The sequence below is a fragment of the Nicotiana tabacum genome, chromosome 13 (genome assembly GCF_000715075.1).
Source record: "Nicotiana tabacum cultivar K326 chromosome 13, ASM71507v2, whole genome shotgun sequence".
NCBI classification, from domain to species: Eukaryota; Viridiplantae; Streptophyta; class Magnoliopsida; order Solanales; family Solanaceae; genus Nicotiana; species Nicotiana tabacum.
The window spans coordinates 8,421,745-8,437,383 of NC_134092.1; the positions used below are offsets into that span (position 1 = coordinate 8,421,745).

General features: G+C 37.7%; 1 protein-coding gene across 3 annotated transcripts; it reads right to left on the minus strand.

The window, feature by feature from the left end:
• Window positions 1-7,506: 7,506 nt before the first annotated feature.
• LOC107815415 (prefoldin subunit 3-like) lies at window positions 7,507-14,571 on the minus strand. Of its 3 annotated transcripts, none has more exons than XR_012697891.1 (7): window positions 14,257-14,571; window positions 12,438-12,495; window positions 11,212-11,283; window positions 9,479-9,598; window positions 9,291-9,392; window positions 8,837-8,965; window positions 7,507-7,949 (listed from the first exon to the last, which is right to left on the minus strand). XR_012697891.1 is itself a non-coding variant. In XM_016640987.2 (6 exons), the coding sequence occupies exons 1-6, from the start codon at window positions 14,376-14,378 to the stop codon at window positions 8,888-8,890; spliced, it is 552 nt and encodes a 183-aa protein (XP_016496473.1). In that variant the 5' UTR covers window positions 14,379-14,571; the 3' UTR covers window positions 8,213-8,887. The 3 variants fall into 3 exon arrangements, 1 of the variants encoding a protein (XP_016496473.1); XR_001654729.2 differs by having other exon boundaries at window positions 7,507-7,953; XM_016640987.2 differs by lacking the exon at window positions 7,507-7,949 and having other exon boundaries at window positions 8,213-8,965.
• Window positions 14,572-15,639: the final 1,068 nt, after the last annotated feature.

The window sequence follows — 15,639 nt, forward strand, 5'->3', positions numbered from 1 at the left end:
AAACAAGTACTTCAAATGTTAGTGTCGTAATGAACATGAGACGTCCTCTTCAAGAGCACCGTAAACATAAGAGGGCCCTCTCTTATGAAAACCCTCACATTAAAGGGTTGGTTTCGAAAGAATTTATGCCTGAAATCAAAATGCCTTCGAGGAAAAATGCACCCGAAGACATACACGAAAGGACGCAAAAAGTAAACTTGCGCAAATACTTATAGAAACCCTCAGAACCAAAGTGTTGTGAGGAAAATACATACGAGACTACACATAGTAAAGCGTGAACAGAAAAACGTGCGCAGAATTCTTAAGCAAATGCAAAGGTTAAAGACTTGCATGGACATTCAAACGAAAGTAAGACTAAAACAATACTTGAGAAAATATATATCTTTATTTACAAGAACGTACCAAAACGGTAAAAGTACAAAATAGGAAAAAAGAAAAGAGAAGCTAAACTACAGTGCCTCCAAAACCAGGAAGACGAGAAGTGTCCGCATCCCCGGAAGAAGTAGATGGGTCCACCGGTGGCTCAATATTTTCATCAGTTTGGCCTTCAGCATCATCATCTTCCGATTCTTCTTCAGTTACCGAAAACTTGGAAACAGAACCAGAACCAGAACCAGAAGGGCCAGGTACATCAGACCTCGATGGGAGTCCACTTTTATCAGCTAACTCAAGCTTGCGTGCCTGAGCAATTTCGGCATCAAAGTCAATGACACCAGCTTTGGCCTCTTCCAAGGTTTTTCTCCTCATGTTGTACATGGCGTAAGCTTTTTCAACAACGATGGAAGCCTCTCGATGCTTGAGTTCTTCTTTGAGTTGGGTTACCTCGGCAAAAAGGTTTTCCCAAGCGGACCTAGCAGATTTGAGGCTGACATCAAGGTCGCGGACAGTTGAACTAAAAAGGCTATTATGCTTGATAGTTTTCCTGTACTTCTTTCTAGTTGGGCGTGTCCCCCCTCCCCTCCCCCCCCCCCCACAGTAACAAGCTCTTTAATTTTGGAGTTCAAGGCTGCCTCTAAGTTAATCACTCTTTCAGCGGAAACAGCCTCGCGCTCGGTTGCAGCAAGAACGACGTCCTGGACTTCAGCCCATTTGGCCATGGCTTCATCAAATCTAACCCTTAGCGGACTAATTTCTTGGATAAGGGTTACCACTTCTTGCTCGCTTTGCTGCAAACGAGCCTCCAAAATAACAAATTCAGTAGCTTGGTTTCCAGTTCTGAGAGGCGGAGAATAGTTCGGTCTCGTTCCACCAAAAGCTGATTCCGTTCAGAAGTAAGTTCCTCCTTCTCACGAATCAACCTCTGAAGGCCTTCAGAAGTAAGAAAGTTGGCCTACGAAACAAGAAGAAGTAAAACTTAGAATATATTAATACAAAAGTAGAAGAAATAACAAAGGAAGAAAGGAGCGTACCGCTGCAGCGTTGTGTATGGCGTTGTTCAACAAACACTCTCCCGAGAGTGCCTGAATCTTTTTCCAGTCTTTCTCTGAAGCCAAAGGCTTCAGATAATTAGCAAGTTCCCCCGGCCGGGATAGCAAGTTGCATTTGGTAGATACCGAAAGAGTAACGTTCCTCCTCCTTTGTGGATCTTCAGAAGGGGCAGCATAAATTTGCCCCAAATTCCCATGAACTGGGGACTGAGGAAGAGGAACATCCTTTTCATGGTCAGGTACGGCCGGTGGAGGTGATGTAGCAACTGCTAGTGGAAGAGTGGATGAAGATGGAAGTGATGTAGCAGTTGCTGGTATTGATGCAGATGGAGATGAAGCTGATGGAGTTGAAGAGTGAGAAGCAGCTGCATCAAATGCAGTGCTGATTGTTGGATGCTCGCCAACCAAAGACGGCAAGTACTCGGTACTCAGCCCCGCAGTACCGGGCACAATAATTGGGGCCCGAAAATGGGAGTTGACATTATCTACCAAATCAAACTCTCCCCAAAGTGTCGAGGCATAGTCCTCGTTTGGTGTAACTCTCTCAACAGGTCGAGCATCCTATTGAGATGATGAGGATCATTGTCTTCTATGTAGAGAAGCTCCTTCATCACTAGCTTCTTCATCATCAATCATCATGGTGTCTATGACCGGCCTGGAAGGAGGACCAGTCACCATCGCCACTGGAGATTACTCGGGGGCATCAATATTTGCTCTCTTATTCTTTTTCCCGGCCGCGGAGGAACGTCTTCTCTTCAGTTATTTATCCTCCGGTCGGGGACTCCGTAAAGAAGTGTTTGCGCCAGAAACAAACTTGGAGATACTTGTTCAGGTAAGTGCCTCATGAAGCAGCCTCGCTGCATCAGCAAGATCAGCCAAGACGTCCTCCTCGGGGGATCCATGATTTTTGGCCGTCCACCCGTATTTAAGGGTAAGTTCTTTCCACAACGAGTTTCGGGTGTCGTGACATCCAAGATCTTTTGAACTCACCGGTCCAAGCCTTCCATCACCGGTGGAATCCATCGAGTTGCTGAAACAAATGAAGGATAGAGAATCAATACGGATATAGGAAAATATTTAGTAAAAGGAAATACTAAACAAAGAGCTTACGAGTGCGGTTCCAAGCGGTCGGAAAGGATGAAGCCGTTGCCGGAATGATGTCGTTGGTGGAGACTGTAACGAACCATTCCATCCACCCACGGTCATTGTCATCATCCATGCTAGATAGCAAAACATGGTGGCCACGATTACAGAGGTTTATCATTCCTCCGCGAAAGATTTTGGGAGAATAGAGATTCATCATATGAGCTAAGGTTAGCTCCTCTGCAGTCTCCTGGCACAAGTGTCGAAGGTAGGCGACCATCCTCCACACTGAAGGACTTACCTGTTCCAAACACACCTGGTAGCGAAGGCAAAACTCCGCAATCACGGAATCAAGATTTCCACTTAAAGAAAACGCACCCAAAGTAAAGGGATACGTGTAAAAGTATGTAAAACCTTCCTTGGGAAGGGTCACTCACTCCGATAGATCAGGAGCAATGATATCCAACTCATAGCAGCGGCAGTCTTCCTTCACAATAGGAATACCCATGTACGATAGTTAGAAGTAGGAAATTTCTCATTTAAGTCCTTTGTGGTATTGAGTCTCCTTGGGATAATGGAACCCACCGTTGGAGGAGAAGAGTCCTCGGTTTTGTTCTTGTTCTTTGAAGAACCGGCATGCTTGGAAGAAGAAGCCATTGAATAAGAAGAAGGAAAAGATTTTTGTTTGAAGAGAATTAGAGAAAGAATGGAGAACAAATATGCAAATCAGAAGTTCGAAAAATTTTGAAGTGCAAAGGAAAAGAATGATGCGAATAAGTAAAATTTTGGCGGCTAAATTCACGGTCATGATTACCTCGATAATCGGCAAAAGTTGTGCTAAATCGTGGGATGACGCGTGTTCGGGGTATTAGATGTGGAGAGACGTGTGTCTAATCAAATGTCAGAAGCCTTTAGAGGGAGTTATAGTAATTCCCGCCAAAAGAGTATTTCTTCCAATTTCTCGGTAACACAAAGTTATGTTACCGGAAAGAAGGGAGACTATCTGTATAGGGTGAAATATGACATGACACGTGGTCATCTAAAAGAAAGATACGTGGAACCCTAGACGGGGATAGCCGAAGATCAAACACAGCCATTCTGCTTGTCTCCGAAAGGGATAACGTTCATAAAGGTGTATTAAATGCTCTGTGATAGCATTTAATAAGGAATATTCTACAGCATTAAGAGCGACAGCCCGTTACAGAGAATTTGACATTTATATTCACCATTACATCTTCATCAATGACCCTCATAATTGACATTAAAGGAGAGCACGATCCTAGGACCTCCTTCCCTATACACAACTATAAATAGTGAGCCCAATTATCATTGTAAAGGACAAGAATTTTCTAGCAAAACTTACACCACATTCTATACAAAACTTAATACAATCTTACTCTTCTGCTTTTGGATCTCATCATTATTGTGCCCGAAAACCTTGTTCCCAGAACTATCATCTCTGTTGTTTCATCCACAGTTTAAGGCTAAGTATTGTACATTTCTTCAATTATTGCATTATTTCAGGATCAAATTAGTTCGCTTGTCTAGAAACTACATATAAATTCAATTGTACCGTTTTACTGGTAAACAATATCAACAATCATGTGATAAAATTGGCGAGAGTTTAATTAAGGTGATGCACGAAGTAATCATGTACATAAAATAGTGAATAATAATGTTTAGAAATCAGAGTAAATTTAGGCGTGATACACTCCCTGCTGGACTTTCTTAGCCTCCAAAACTTTGCTATGGGAGAAAATGAAAGGATACGGTCAGCGTCAACAGAGCTTTTTTTGTTTTGTTCTTTCCCATCCTGGTATTCGAATTACGGTTCTAACATATTTGGATTCACATAGCGTGAGATTCATTAAATGGGTAAACATTCTCTACCAAAAAAAATTCCATTGCCAAATCTCAAACATAATAGCTATCCCACCATTATCTTATTAAGGTGAGGAATCCTAGTTCACCATCATCGTTGATGGTGTCAATAGAGTCTGGGCCTGAGCTAGCTCTTAGCTTACGAGTTCGGACGAATACAGTAATTTATAGAAAAATAGTAAATAATATTGACAAGAATAAGAAGGAAACATGAACAACTTATCAGAAAATATTGTGTCGTGGTCTTGGGTGCAAATCGTTAAGATCGGTCGCTCCCCAAGATTCCACAGCACCTCCAAACACGTGCTCTCGTGACTGAAAATTTGGAATTTGCACAAAATAATTGCCCAGAAATCAGATGTTACATAATTGACTTCGAAGAGAATGAATCAAAAAATAAAGAAATATTTTTTTAGCAAAACCAAATTTGGATTAGGTCTCACGTATATCTCGGGCGCAAGGGGACAGGGGGCAAATCGACATGTTTTGCCTTTAGGACAAATTTCTTATGTGCACAAGGCCACTCCCTTTTACTAGCTCTTTACAAGCCCAACAAAGAGCAATTCAATATAAAAAGAGAAAAAGAGCTTTACAAAAATGACGAGGGACATTTTGTCGTTGATAAGACAAAGAAGTAAAGAAGGAAAAGGGGTCATAAAGAAATCTTTGACTTTGCATTATCATGTATAAATAATACCAACATAATTTTGGTCCAAACTTTTATATTTGTTTGAAAAATCTATTAAAATATAAAAATTATTAATTTAAAATTCAAAAACTTAAAAGATCTAAAATCAAAACCCATAAGGTTCAAACGGTGGCTACGCCGCAGAGCTATTGAGCAACAAAATCTTACCTCTATAGATTCCAATATCCATGTACGTGGCAAACAGACGGCTCATATATATTTTCGAATCCAACAACAATGTTATTACTGTATTCCTTAGAGACAATGCACATGCGAATCTTGTCGACGCGGTTTCTGCTTCGCTAAGGATATATATTATATACATTGACCGTGTAAAGATTTCTTTTACACGATTAGTAAATTTTAACTTGTAATAGCTTGTTGATAATATTTTTTTATAAATTACAAATTAATACTTATCAAAAGATTTACATATAATTACCTAATAAATGACCTAATTGTAAAGATATTTTTTAGCACTACATAAAACTTAAATTCTAAATTCAAATCTTTGACATGATACCATTTTTAGTGAACTACATCACTTGCTTTTTAGCTTTTATTTCCATATGCCAGGTTTTACCTGCGTTTCACGCGGCTTTTCGTTTTCCCACCTTATGTTTGGATTCATCTGATCTATCCCTTTCTCACTATTCTTTTCTCATTATGGCAATGGCCATGGGAAATCCTTTATTCTATATCTGTACTACTTTTTCTCATTATGATAATGGCCATGGCATTTCTTTATTCTACTGTAAAATACTTGGGTAAATATTTACTCGCATTCGGTGTTTATACCAAATTAAACAATTTAATCATAAGAGTGACCAATTAAAGTGCACATGCATATTACCTAACCATGGTTAAGTGATAAATAATTTATATGCAAAACAAATGTAATATATTCATTTGCTTGGTGTAAACACCGAGCGAGAATAAGTTTTTAGCGTAATACTTCTATAATGTTTGGGTGTACATATAATGATATAATTAATTACCTTCATTGCCTATTATCGATTATGATTAGCGTCCTTATGGAATTCCATTAACTGGCAAACAATTGATGAGAAGTTTCCGAAAAAACATGAAATATAAAAAATGACGTCGATTATGCTACAATTCAGCAATTTTAGGTTGTATAAGGGATATATTTTATGGGGCTTTTATATTGGCTCAGTTCTTGAATATTAACAACATATTATACAAATTCACAATATGTTCTATATTATAACAATGAGATTAAAAAATCACCTAGCTACATTTGTGCACTAACATGTCCCACTAATGTAGTATCTACTCCATGAGGAGCGATACTGACGTAGATGATATCATCATGATCCATCTTTTTAAACCACTAGGAATGTCTAATGCGTTTTTTTTACTTTTAGCCCGTGTAAAAAACTATTTACACTCATTAGCCGTAAAAGTGTATAAATTTATAATATACAAAATGTATATACATACAAAAAATATATTTTTTTCGGCTATTATTTTAAGAACGGCTATACAATGTCATTTTTCCATGCCTTAATAGCGTTTGCCAACTAGCCTGTTTTCATGTTTCTCAGTGTGGTCAGTACCGAGTGTAAAAGGCCATAAGAAAAGGTTACGTCAACTTTCTTCCCTTAGACTTTTAATATCATACAACGCAGAAAAAAAGATGGTCAAGAAAGCAGTCATTGCATGTAGAAGAGTAGTCTTTTTCAATAGTTAATTAATAATAGACAGAGATATGTTTGTATTTTCATGGAAAAAGTACATGGTTTTTGAGAAAGAATGTGTCCATGGTACCAGAAGCATTCAAGTTTTGATGCAAACTAGTTTCTGTATCACTTCAATTTGCCAACACGTAGTTTTGAAATACTACAAAGATCCCCCTCAAGGGACAACTACTTTGTCAAAAAGGTGTCAATTCAGCTGTATTTTGCTCCCTTTTCTATTGCGGTACCCGAGTCGAGATTCTATCGGAAACAATCTCTCTATCTTCTCAAAGTAAGGGTAAGGTCTGCATAGACATTACTCTCCTCAGACCTCACTGGTAGGATTACACTGAATTTGTTATTATTGTTGTTCTATTACTATACCCCAACCCCAACGGAGCACATCGTCCCAAGGGTGGTCAATTAAATCCCTTTTGCTACAAAGTTACATTGTGAATAAGTACAAGATAAAATTAAGCAATTCAATGGTAAAGGGAGTTCAAAAAATGTTTGAAGTCATGAGTTTTAACTTTTAACTGCCAACTAGGATATTTTTGCATTTTTTTGAATTCCCTTATCGTCAATCCTGCCTCTACGCATGTGCACCGCCAATTCCCCTCTCCAACCCCAATGGCACCAGACGCGTTTTCTGATAATTCAGTAAAGCCATGCTTAGAACAGAAGTATGTGAAACCAAAATAATATTGAGTATTGACCTAGTGTGTGAATTCAAACCAGTACATGCGGCTACTAACATTATGGTACATTTGAAAACAACATAAAAACAAGAAAACAGGTCAAAGACTCTCTCTTAGCTTACAAATGACTGCCAGTTATAATAGAAAATCGTTACACTTGGAATAAGTAAATCAGGAGTCTGGAATAAACACTTTCCAGAAATACTAGCGCACTTAACTTTATATAGAAAAGTAGCAATGGTACTATCAGTCTTTTCCTTCTTATGCCATTCTATTTAAACACCAGGCTACCACACCATATTCCTTCCATTTTGTTTAAGCAGAGTCTGAAAATTGAGCAGGAAGCAACAAAAAGGGCAGCCTGATGCACTATGTACGGGGTCTGGGGAATGGCCAGACCACACGGATCTATTGTGCGCAACCTTACCCTGCATTTCTGCAAGATATTGTTTCCATGGTTCGAACTCGTGACCTTCCTGAGCAGGAAGCAACAATAAATTAAAAAGTACTATGCTAAAAAGGGCAGCCCGGTGCACTAAGCTCCCGCTATGCGCGAGGTCCGGGAAAGGGCCGGACCACAAGGGTCTATCGTACGCAGCCTTACCCTGCATTTTTACAAGAGGCTGTTTCCGCGACTCGAACCCGGACCACAAGAGTCTATGCAGAAATGAATAAATAAGAACCTGTATTTCTAGCATATAAAGCTTCCATTTTGTTTAAGCAGAGTTTGGACATTGAGCAGGAAGCAACAATAGATTAGATTGTGTTATACAGAAATGAATAAATAAGAATCATATTTCTCCAACATAGAACGTGGCACCAGGAACATTATCTATGAATAAATGATGAGTATGTTTGTGAAGTTGCATGTGAGTACATATATTTTCACATTGTATGAGGCACATAGCGCATGGGGTGAATGATGATCATTCGCAGTTAAGAATTTTCTAACTCTCGCTCTTTAGACCAAAGATACACATACATAACTATAAAATATCTAGCTCTCATTCATAGCTTTGGTGGAAAGCACTCTAAAGACAAGGTTTAAGCTTGAATTACTGACATGGTCGGGGTTGAACAGGGTTAGTCCGTTAGCAGCAAATGCATAGTTATCCCATGATTCAACAATCTTCCCGAAAAATTGTATCATTACATTGTAAATCGTCTCACAAAGGCACGATAAACTCATCCAACTCACATTTTGTTTCTTTGGCAAATTCACATATTTGTTTCTTACTCGTAGAAGCCAAAATTGAAAGATTGAACCCATTAATGATGGCAAACCAAACCAATATGATCTTTGCATGGATAGTTCAAAAATCAACCTACAAAGATGAACCAAAAAGATCTGAATCGTACTCTGTGAAGCAACATCTACCACCACCTCTTTCAATGAAAGATAGGTGTTTCTCATGATTCTTTGGGAGTAGTAGCTTGTCGAAGTCGACGTTGATGTACATCCCAGTTGTATACACGAGCAGTTGTGACCTGAGCCATAGCAACTAAAAGAATAAGCACAAAAGCAACTAATAGCAACAAGTAGCATACCAGAATCAACGTGTTTCCAAAGATGAAGTAAAATAAGTAATTAACATCAATTAGCTAAATAATTGCGAAATTGCCCAAGTTCCATATTTAGGTACATTCACCAAATACATCAGTAAAAATTAGTGGTATATTCCCTAACAAATGTAAAATCAGTAAGAAGTAACTAAAAATTTACTTAAGCCAATTTACAGGCAGCTTGCAAGCCAGCAGCACTTGAATACAAGCTAAGTTCTTAGTCCTAGATGAGAGTCAGAGCAAAACTGACCTGAGTTATTGTCACTTGATCCCTCAGAAATTGTAGATCAGCCACAAGAACTTCTAAACTAGCTTTTGCATTTTCCAAGTTCGTTTGAAGAAGGGCAGTAGCCTGTACAGTGAACAAGATGTGAAGACCAATACTTCAAATATCCAAGAGTGCATGCTTCCAAAATCTTACAATAGCTAATTACATACCTCTTCACATGAATACTGCAGCATAACATTTGCCCCTAGCCATAAGCACACAGATTCAGCATCTTCAATCTTAGCCCGGGAATAAATACCTTCTGCCACTTCAAAATCAGTGATTAGCGCCTGCAACCAACGAGTCAAACCAGGATCAAATTAAACATGGCAAGTTAAAAATTTGGGGTTGAACATCGGCTGGAAGTTATTAGTGAAGTAAACCAGGGAGAAATGATCGAAACCTTGTCTGACTTCTGCTTAGGCCATTAGCCATTTAAAAGTAGCCAATTCAACTCTTAAGCAATGGCCATCCAATTCTTACCCATCAAATGTTAAACTTAACCAACAAGAGAAACTTCTTTGAGTAAAGTGATCTATAGAGTAAAATATATCTCCATAAAGATTATGGAGTAACAAAAAATATTAATTGAGGTTAAACGTGAGAGCAAAGGACCCCATCCTCCAATTCTCCATTCCCGTTCTCTTATATCTCTTACCCTTTTGCTGTCATCATCTTAAAGTAGTCAAGTTCACAAATAAACATCCTTCAAACAAATGATTGCAAGTACAACTTGTCATTAGCTCTTTTTTTTTTCTTTTCTCATTAGCTCCATTAAGGGAAGACACAATATATAGTGAACTGGTATCAAGCACAACATTAGTATTAAAATTAAAGGGAACTGGAGAACATTATGCGTTTAGGTATGAAACAGAAAACTGGTAGAAAAGGGTAGGGGAATTCAAAGAAAACTTGGCAGGTGAAATTCTAGAAAGGGCCAGAATGGATGGGAGTTTCAGCACTTTCTAATATTTCCAAAAGTAGCTTCATCTAGCAGCCTGATTGGTATTCCAATGCAAAAATGTCAACTGCAATAGAATTGGTGAGTGGATCAAAGAGAGAGAGAGAGAGAGAAATGGCGGAAGAATGGACCAAAGATGATACATTCTTCAGAGACATATCAGTTTCGTCCCTTTTTTTTTTTTTTTTGATATGATGGTGTCATGTCTAGTGTGCGCACTTTGACTATCCATTGGGTACTTGAGACAAATCATTCCTTCAAACAGAATGGCCAAGCAAATGGAAGAACAGAGGGAATGCAGTCATTGAAGGAGCAATAGAACGGTGGCCGTGTGGTGGTTGGAGTGAACTAAAGAAAGAGGAGGAGGAGAAGAGAGAGAGAGAGAGAGAAGAGAAGAGAGAGAGAGAGAGAGAAGAGAAGAGAGAGAGAGAGAGAGAAGAGAGAGAGAGAGAGAGAGAGAGAGAGAGGGGGGGGGGGGGGTCTCACTTCTCTCTAGAACAGAAAAACTTTCAGGTTGTAGCTCCTTCAAAATCCTGAACCTTCTAGTCGTGTTCAAATAGTACTTTCAGTACCATTATTATCTTATTTCTAACCCATGCAAGGATGCCCAAGTTAGGCGCCAGTGAAGGATACAGGATTGCAGGGGTCCAACCAATTGTTAGCTAATAGCAGTTATCACTGTACTTAGTGAATACTGGAGAACTCTCTCCCACAGTAAATCTGAATTTCAAGAAAGTATTCAATTTTCTGGACTGCTTCACCACTATATCATCTAAATACGAATTTTGATATGAAAACCTCTTGCTTTCTCGCATTCACATTACATACCTAAATAAATAAAAATGGAAAGGTAGACTACTATCTCAAGAATTAGCTAATATGCAAATGTCTAGGAGTGCATCAAGGAAGTTTCACTTGATAAAAAGAAGCACTTGGACAAACCTCACTGCTGTCCTTCTTAGCTTGCAAAGTAGCAACTATACCCAAGCATTTCTCTATGTCAGGAATCTTTGCCTGTGTAGAGTGAACGAGGATTAGTCAATTCTCCACATGTTAGCATGAAACATATAAAAGCATCAAGCCAGCTAAAGCAAGAAACTTTCAGAATCACTTAGACTGATCACAGAAGAAATGTCAAACATGTAAAATTCAACCCATTTGAGCAATACAACATCACAACAGCAACTTATAAATGTTGAAAACCAAATTTGGCAAAATGTATGGGGCAGTCTATACTTAGCAGGCTGGATAAAGGGGACACCGCCAGATTTTACAATATGTTATGTATGCAAATTCCTTCATACCATTACTGTTGGAACCGTTCTATTATGCATGTTTGGTCCATTCCGACAAAGAGAAGGAGACAGCACTTTCAGAGGAAAGGCAAGTTTCACCTTTCAAATCTTGGTTTTTGTTTGGTAGCTCAACAAGTGCTTCATAGGTGGCCAGAGTGATTTTTAAATTTTTGGATTGACTTTCTTCTGTCTACACTAATCTAACCTGTCTGTATTTCAATTAACTTTCTCATATTGGGCAGGTATCCTACCCCCCACCTCCCTGGCAAGATTATGATATGAATTCAACCTCTACTTGTTAACTTGTAAATTCTCTTCTGTTATCAAATTCTAAAATGAATCATGAGTTGCGTTAAACAGTCCGTACTGACAGCTCTTAAATGTGGAGAAACCTAACCTATATATAATAGATACCTTTTACGAAATTGTAAAAGGTCATTAGTCTTCTATATTTTGAGGATTCATACCCCAACTAGCTCGCGATTGAGGCATTTTTATTGTAAAAAGTCGGTCTGAAGAATGGCAAAACTGTAACCCTCACATGTTGGCCCTGTTACAACAAAGTCCGAGCATGTGCTTAAGAATTCAATCCTATATATAGCTTCTGCATGGAGCAACAGATTCCAAAAGCACTAAGTCTTTAAGGTAATCTCCAGAATCGACAACACTAGATGCAAAGACTAAAGTACAATTCTCTAACTCCTGTCCACTTTCAAGAACAATAAAAGGATAGAGTGACACATGAACATTTTCTCCATTTGAATTGCATTATGGCATATTTCTTCAATTCAAGCATACGTAAAACCTGGAAACTCATATTAAGAGTTGCTTAAATTGAAATGAATACTATGAAACTAGACAAAAACAGCGTACCTGAAGATCCCTCTGCTGTGCCAGAAGTTTCATTTCAACCACTCGGTACTGCTGAAGTCTGCAAATGAACGACATGTATTCAGAAAACAAAAGGAGACCGTAAGTAAACTAACCACTGACTGAAATTTCTAAAGCAGGACTAATTAGTGTGTGCTCATATAATGGATTCTGCTTTTGGTGTTTATGATATATTAGTGATAGAAATAGTTAACAGCCTGCACGAAATCGGTACTAATAAAGTTTTGTTGTATGAGTTCTAAACTTCGACTGTATCATAGGCCAAAAAGCCCAAAACAACAAAGGAACAGTTTCATTTCTATTTTCTGAATGACAAGTAGGACACAACATGCAATGATGCCAAATATGTACTCTTTGATCAACCGAATTCAGAGGTCTCTTTAGTCAAACTTCTGTCATCTGCTTATAGTGAACTTTTACGCAATTAAAAGAGCATGCATTCTGCTACATTTTGGTTAGACACTTTGGATAGATGATACAAGAAACTGTACACAAATTTCGAAGCAAAGAAGAAATTACAAGTTCAGGCTACCAACACTTCGGAAGGGAAAGAGACTCAGTAAAACGATAAAAGGAAAAAAAGATTATGGGGCTTTAATAACGAGAACAACACAGATTCTGAAGAACCACAAATTCCAGTCATTGCAAACAGACATACACACACTTCCATGTTTGTAGTCATACTAGTTTTATTTAGCCATGAACGGATTTAAGAATCTAATTGCACAAGATTTGGTTTATTTTCTGTAAGGCTGTAGTGGCCTATTATCCCTCTTCAGCTTCTCCTTCTCTACTTCTTGAGTGCTTGTGCTCTTTATTCCGTCGTACTAAAATAAGATCTCGCCACACTTCTTATCAGTGAATCAGTATTTCTAAGGCCTATTCAGTTTAGACACACTCGGGAAAACACTTGGTTTGTAAAAGGTTTCCCGTGAAATAGGGGTGTACCAAAGGGATTTCGGTACAAGATCAGGGGGTAAACGATGTATTAAGCCTCTTTTTAATCATCATCCTTCAACAAAACTTACTCAACCACATAGTTCAACTCGATTTCAGGCCAACAATTGTCAAATCCAAACCTACCTATTAAAGTATGATCTCCAAAAATTCACATTGCATTTGATTTCTCAGCAGCCCTAAGTAAATAAAGAACAGCAAATTTAGGGGTAAAGGTCCTATTAACCATTTGCCATAATGTTTTTTTAAAAGGAGCTAATGTAACAAGTAAGCTCCCACAAGAATCTTTCCTTGAGCCGAGGGTCTATCGGAAACAGTCTTTCTACCTTCTCAAGGTAGGGGTAAGGTCTGCGTACACATTACCCTCCCCATATCCCACTTGTGAGATTACACTGGATCTGTTGTTGTTGTTGTAAGCTCCCACAAGAACACTACATTAAAGGTTTGATCTTTACCTTTTATTCCATACCCAAATTAAAAAGATAAAAGGTAAATATACAGAACTCCGGAGCAGTTACAATTTCACTAAAGACTGAAACTTTACATGATAGTGATCAACCAATTTCTAATTAATTAATAGCGTCAAGGAAAAAAGATCAAGCTCTACGCACCGACGTGTGAAAAGTGAAAACTATTTACAAAACCAGTTCAGCTTAAAGGTAATTGCTGGTAATTCAATTATTCAAACATTTGTCTATATCTCACTTAATATTGTCAACCTATAAAATGAAATATTGAAAAATATCAATAAAATCACTATCATTATACTCTATACAACTCATTGTGGGAAATTTAAATGTCACCTACGTATTTTATACACCAAAAAATAAAATCAAAAACAGACCTTTCTTGGAGAAAAGCAAGAGCAGAGTTAACATCAAGACCAGATTGAGTAAGATAGGACTGAACATCTTGTACAAATGACGCCGCCGGTATTCCCCTTCTCTCCGTTATCGCTTCCGCCATCTCCGTCCAAAGCTTGTTTACAGTTTGTAATTAACTTATTCTGAGATTTTTCTCAGTTGTTTTTGCTCGAATAGCGAAGAAGGAAGAAAGCATAACAGGAATAATAAGAATAAGAAAATTGAAAAGAACAAAAAACAAATTGTTTTTTGAGTAAAATGTGTCTACAAGTCGGATTTGATTTAGTTGTTTAAATTGCAAATAAATATTTCTTTTGCACCTCGTATAAATTTTATACGAGGTGCTTTAACAGACAATGACACCAGATGGCTATTTGTGTAAAATCTCTTTATAAAATGGCCAATATTTTCTCTTATTTAGATATGGTCCAGAACCTCAATCTCGTAAAACTAGCACGGGCTAGCCAGTTTTCGGACTGATAATTAAAAAATAGCCAGCATTTGCAAAGTCATTGAAAAATAACCATTATTTTACTGCAATACGAAAAATTCCAGCATAATATACTGGAAATTGGTGCACATGTATATGAACTTCCAGCATATTATGTTGGAACTCCAGCACACGGAAAGTTCCAGCATAATATACCGGAGATTGGAGCACTTGTGTATGAACTTCCTGCATATTATGCTAGGGTCCAGTATATTATGCTGGAAGTTCACATGTAAAAAATTCGAACTCCAGTATATTATGTTGGAATATTTTTCGGATTTTGAGCAGTATTTTCGTTCAGATTTATCTTTATATGAAAAGTGACTAAATTTCAATTATTTTTGAAACTGTGACTATTTTTTAAATACCACTTATAAATCTGACTGTTTTTTAATTTCACCCCTCAATCTCACCATGCGGTAAAGAAAGCGTTGCCACTCTTTAAAATGGGAAGACAAGTTAAAATATTTTCTTTTCCAGATTGATAATCTTTTTATGATTAATAACAGTGTTACGATGCAAAGTCAAGTGGAATATGTGAAGGATATTAGTTTGCTAATCTTTTAATGTGTTGCAATGAGGGTATACAAAATTAAAGGTAGTGTTTTTTATTAAGGTTAAAATATTTATTGAACGAAAACACCTCAATAAATCATTAAACATAGTCATTGAACAATAAATATGCCTCAAATCCACACTATAAAATAAAATAAGCGAATTTTTTTTAATTGTAATTTATTTTGACTTACTTTGTTTTGTGCGAACTAAATGAGACTTTTGAAATGCATTCCTTCTTTTGAGAAAAAAGCAATCGCCAGTTATAGCCTTGTAGATGATCAAGAAATTACCTTAGAAGATAACAAAGATATTAAGT

Excerpts from the sequence above, each read along its gene's own strand:
- LOC107815415 (XM_016640987.2), bottom strand. The coding sequence starts at position 14,378 with ATGGCGGAAGCGATAACGGAGAGAAGGGGAATACCGGCGGCGTCATTT. Across the intron at positions 11,284-12,437 it reads CACAGCAGAGGGATCTTCAG|GCAAAGATTCCTGACATAGA; the intron begins GTACGCTGTTTT and ends CACTCTACACAG. Across the intron at positions 8,966-9,290 it reads ATCAAGTGACAATAACTCAG|GTCACAACTGCTCGTGTATA; the intron begins GTCAGTTTTGCT and ends GCTATGGCTCAG.